General features: G+C 43.2%; 1 protein-coding gene across 1 annotated transcript in view; it reads left to right on the top strand.

Moving 5' to 3' along the window:
- Nucleotides 1–2994, top strand: part of LOC117957191 (fibrocystin-L-like) — a 76605-nt gene that overhangs the window by 69811 nt on the left and 3800 nt on the right. Inside the window, exons 66-67 of the mRNA XM_034892786.1 lie at nt 2051–2169; nt 2295–2461. Of these exons, the coding sequence (XP_034748677.1) occupies nt 2051–2169; nt 2295–2461 (286 nt within the window). The remainder of the gene's footprint in view (nt 1–2050; nt 2170–2294; nt 2462–2994) is intronic.

Genomic DNA, 2994 nt, shown 5'->3' on the forward strand with positions numbered 1-2994 from the left:
TTCACCTGATTCCAGCTGGGGTCAGATGAAGGTGGAGGAGGCCGGATGATGCCCATGGAAGAGACGTTGAAGCCGATGGACTGACTGAGGTTTCCGGAAACTGCTGCCTGACCCAGATCATCAGCGATGCTCTTCAACAACGTAAAGTCCTCCTCATCTGAGACAACAAAGGGAACACACAGATGTACAAGAATCTGGATTTATGGGCCAGTGTTTACAGATTAGACATAAAAACAGTCTGTAATAACAATATAAGCTCAGAAATTGTTGTTCTCCCACTCACTGTTGGTGCTGTTGGTGGTTTGCTGGACTGGAGGTTTCTTGATCTCCACCTCCACCGTTAGGCCCGTAGATCTCTTCTTGCGCCGTGCGCCTCCGTCCCCCCGAATGATGTTAGTGATTCGGATCATATTTGGGGGAATGTTGAGAAACGCAGCAAGATTCTGGATCAGACTTTTGCCGAAGAACTGATCCTCAGTCATGGCGGGTAGCTCGAAGGAGATGAAGAGAAGTGGGGAAGTTCGAATCTCCACCGGCGTAGTGCCTCTAAGTACAACCTTTATCATCTTGTAGTCCCGGTCGAAGTAGTTGGTACCCACAGTGGCATTCAATTGGGGGACGTATTGATCTGAAGGGATAACAGAAAGATAAAGATAGGTGCACCTGGATAGCTCGCCTGGTTGAGTGTACAAAGGCTTAATCCTTGCCGCAGGTTCAATTCCAACTTCTGCAGATTTGGGTGAAGAGTTTATCCATGCATAAATAACAAACGGACAGAGTGAGTTTGCGTGTTTATTAATATACATAGCCTATTTGTATAGTTCCTTTCAAACAAACATTTGTAGTTTATACTAAAATAGCCTACAAGGCTATTAATAGGCTATAGCCTTCTCTATATGTAGCCTATTTTATTATTTATTCTATGTATGTGTAAACAAATACAATGTACAACATCTGTACATTCTTATCACATCTATGCTACATTGTGAATTGAATTCAGAGCAAATATAGAGGTTGTCATGAACACTGTTCTGCTCATCTGACAGAGATCATAAAGTGCATATGACAAAACAATGAACAGCTGATGCCGCTGTGTCCAAAGTCATATATATTTACGTCGCTTTTAATGAGTGCTCTGAGGCAAAGATGTCTCATGTTTGTTAAATGCCTGTTGCCTTGATTCCTCTCTCTTCATGTCTCGTTCTCGTATTGAATCTCCTGTGTGTGGGACTAAGATGGGAGGAGAAGAAAGGAAAATAAGTGTGAAGTGTGAGTAAGTGAAGGCCATCTCAAAGCTCTAATTCCTGCCCTGAGGAGCGAGCATTAAGGAGAGATCACTGAGGAGCTATGAGCAAAGATAAGTGAGAGCAGCCTTCCCAAAAGCTGTGCAGCTGAAAGTCGTTGCTAACTGCACCCATACAGCTGACACATTCATGTGACGCTTCAGAAGGAAAGGATGTCTCGTCCCTTTAAAAACCCATTTTGTTGTTTCCTCCATGATTTCCGCATTTCTTACATGCTTCTTCGGTGGGACAGACTAAGATGCGAGGAAAGGAAGCAAGAGAAGGAACTGGGGATGCAATGTTCTGTTCAGTTTTTACCTACATGCCTAACAACACCAGCCTACATCCATCCAATTTTAAATCCATAATATCAAGGGTCAAGACACATGACCAAAATGTGTACATGTTCATGCCTTCTCCACACATTTGATTACACCTACAGCAAAAATCTACCCGCCATAGTAAGGTTGTGTCAAATAGATTTTGAAGGCCCTAACCTGCTTGTGTAAAGCATTAGTACCTGCATAAATGGGCTTCTTCAGGGTGTAGTCAGTGTTGTCAGCGTTCCATTGAACGTTAGTTGGGGCAACCAGTTTGTTGTCAACGTACACATCCAACCGCTGCGGCTTAGAGTAGAAGACTGACACCATGATGCTCTGCATATATTAAAAAACAAAAGGTATTATATTTAAAAAGTGTCTAATTTAAAGAACTCTACAACTGAAAAATGTTATTGTACTTGACCTGAAAATCTGCACTGACCTCAGATGGATCAGCGTTGAGCAGCATGAGGCGAAGTTTCTGAGGGCTAGTACTGGTGAAGAAGACCTCGAAGGAGCGACCGGTGGCCACGATGCTGTGGAAGAGAGACACTCTCTTTCGGCAGGTGTAGCCTGAACACCGACCGTGATCCTGAGGACCTGGATGCAAAGACAACTGAATAAACACTTTCTGTTTTCTTTTTTCAAACTGATTTTCTAGGTTTTTTTTGGAGGTTTTAATCATATACAGAGAAGACACAACAACAGGACAAACTCACCGTTGATCAGATCCAAAAAGCCGTCTCCGAGCACAGCAACGGGGGACAGACGTCTGGTCTCTGTGTCAGAGTCCAGACTCTCAATCGCCAGCATCGTGTAGTTCAGCCCAAAACACTTGTAGCTCTGCCAGGAACTCATGTATGTGCAGTCATTCCTGATCACACCTAAGGAAAGAAGCAACACAGCATTTTTGAAAATGTGTTTTATTATTCAATTATTAACCCTAACCTCAGCAGAAGTGTAACACAGGACAGTAAATGTTTAATGATTCTTCTTCTATTTTCTCTCTTTATCTTTAACAAGAAAATGTTTGACTATCTGTATGGTCTTCAAACACTCAGCATAAAACTAATAAACTAATAATTAATTTTAACTTTGTATTTTTTTATTTGCATTGATCTTTTTTCCCTCCATCGATCCCGCTACCTTTGTGTGGAGCGATCTGGTTCACAGGGATGCGGCTGCCGTTGAGGTAAGTGAGCATGACTTTTGGGATGCGGTAGTTGCCCAGCCCTCTCCTGGGATCACCCCCCCACTCATACTCAGACTGAGGCACCACAGCTCCCACTGCACCCAGGAATGAACCGTCCAAGTCCTTTAACAAGGTCTTCTTCTTTGCGTCACAGTCCATGTCCACACAGTCAGATGGGTTTGCTTTACTAAAGCAAAAA

This window comes from Etheostoma cragini, chromosome 14 (assembly GCF_013103735.1).
Source record: "Etheostoma cragini isolate CJK2018 chromosome 14, CSU_Ecrag_1.0, whole genome shotgun sequence".
In the NCBI taxonomy this organism is placed as follows: domain Eukaryota; kingdom Metazoa; phylum Chordata; class Actinopteri; order Perciformes; family Percidae; genus Etheostoma; species Etheostoma cragini.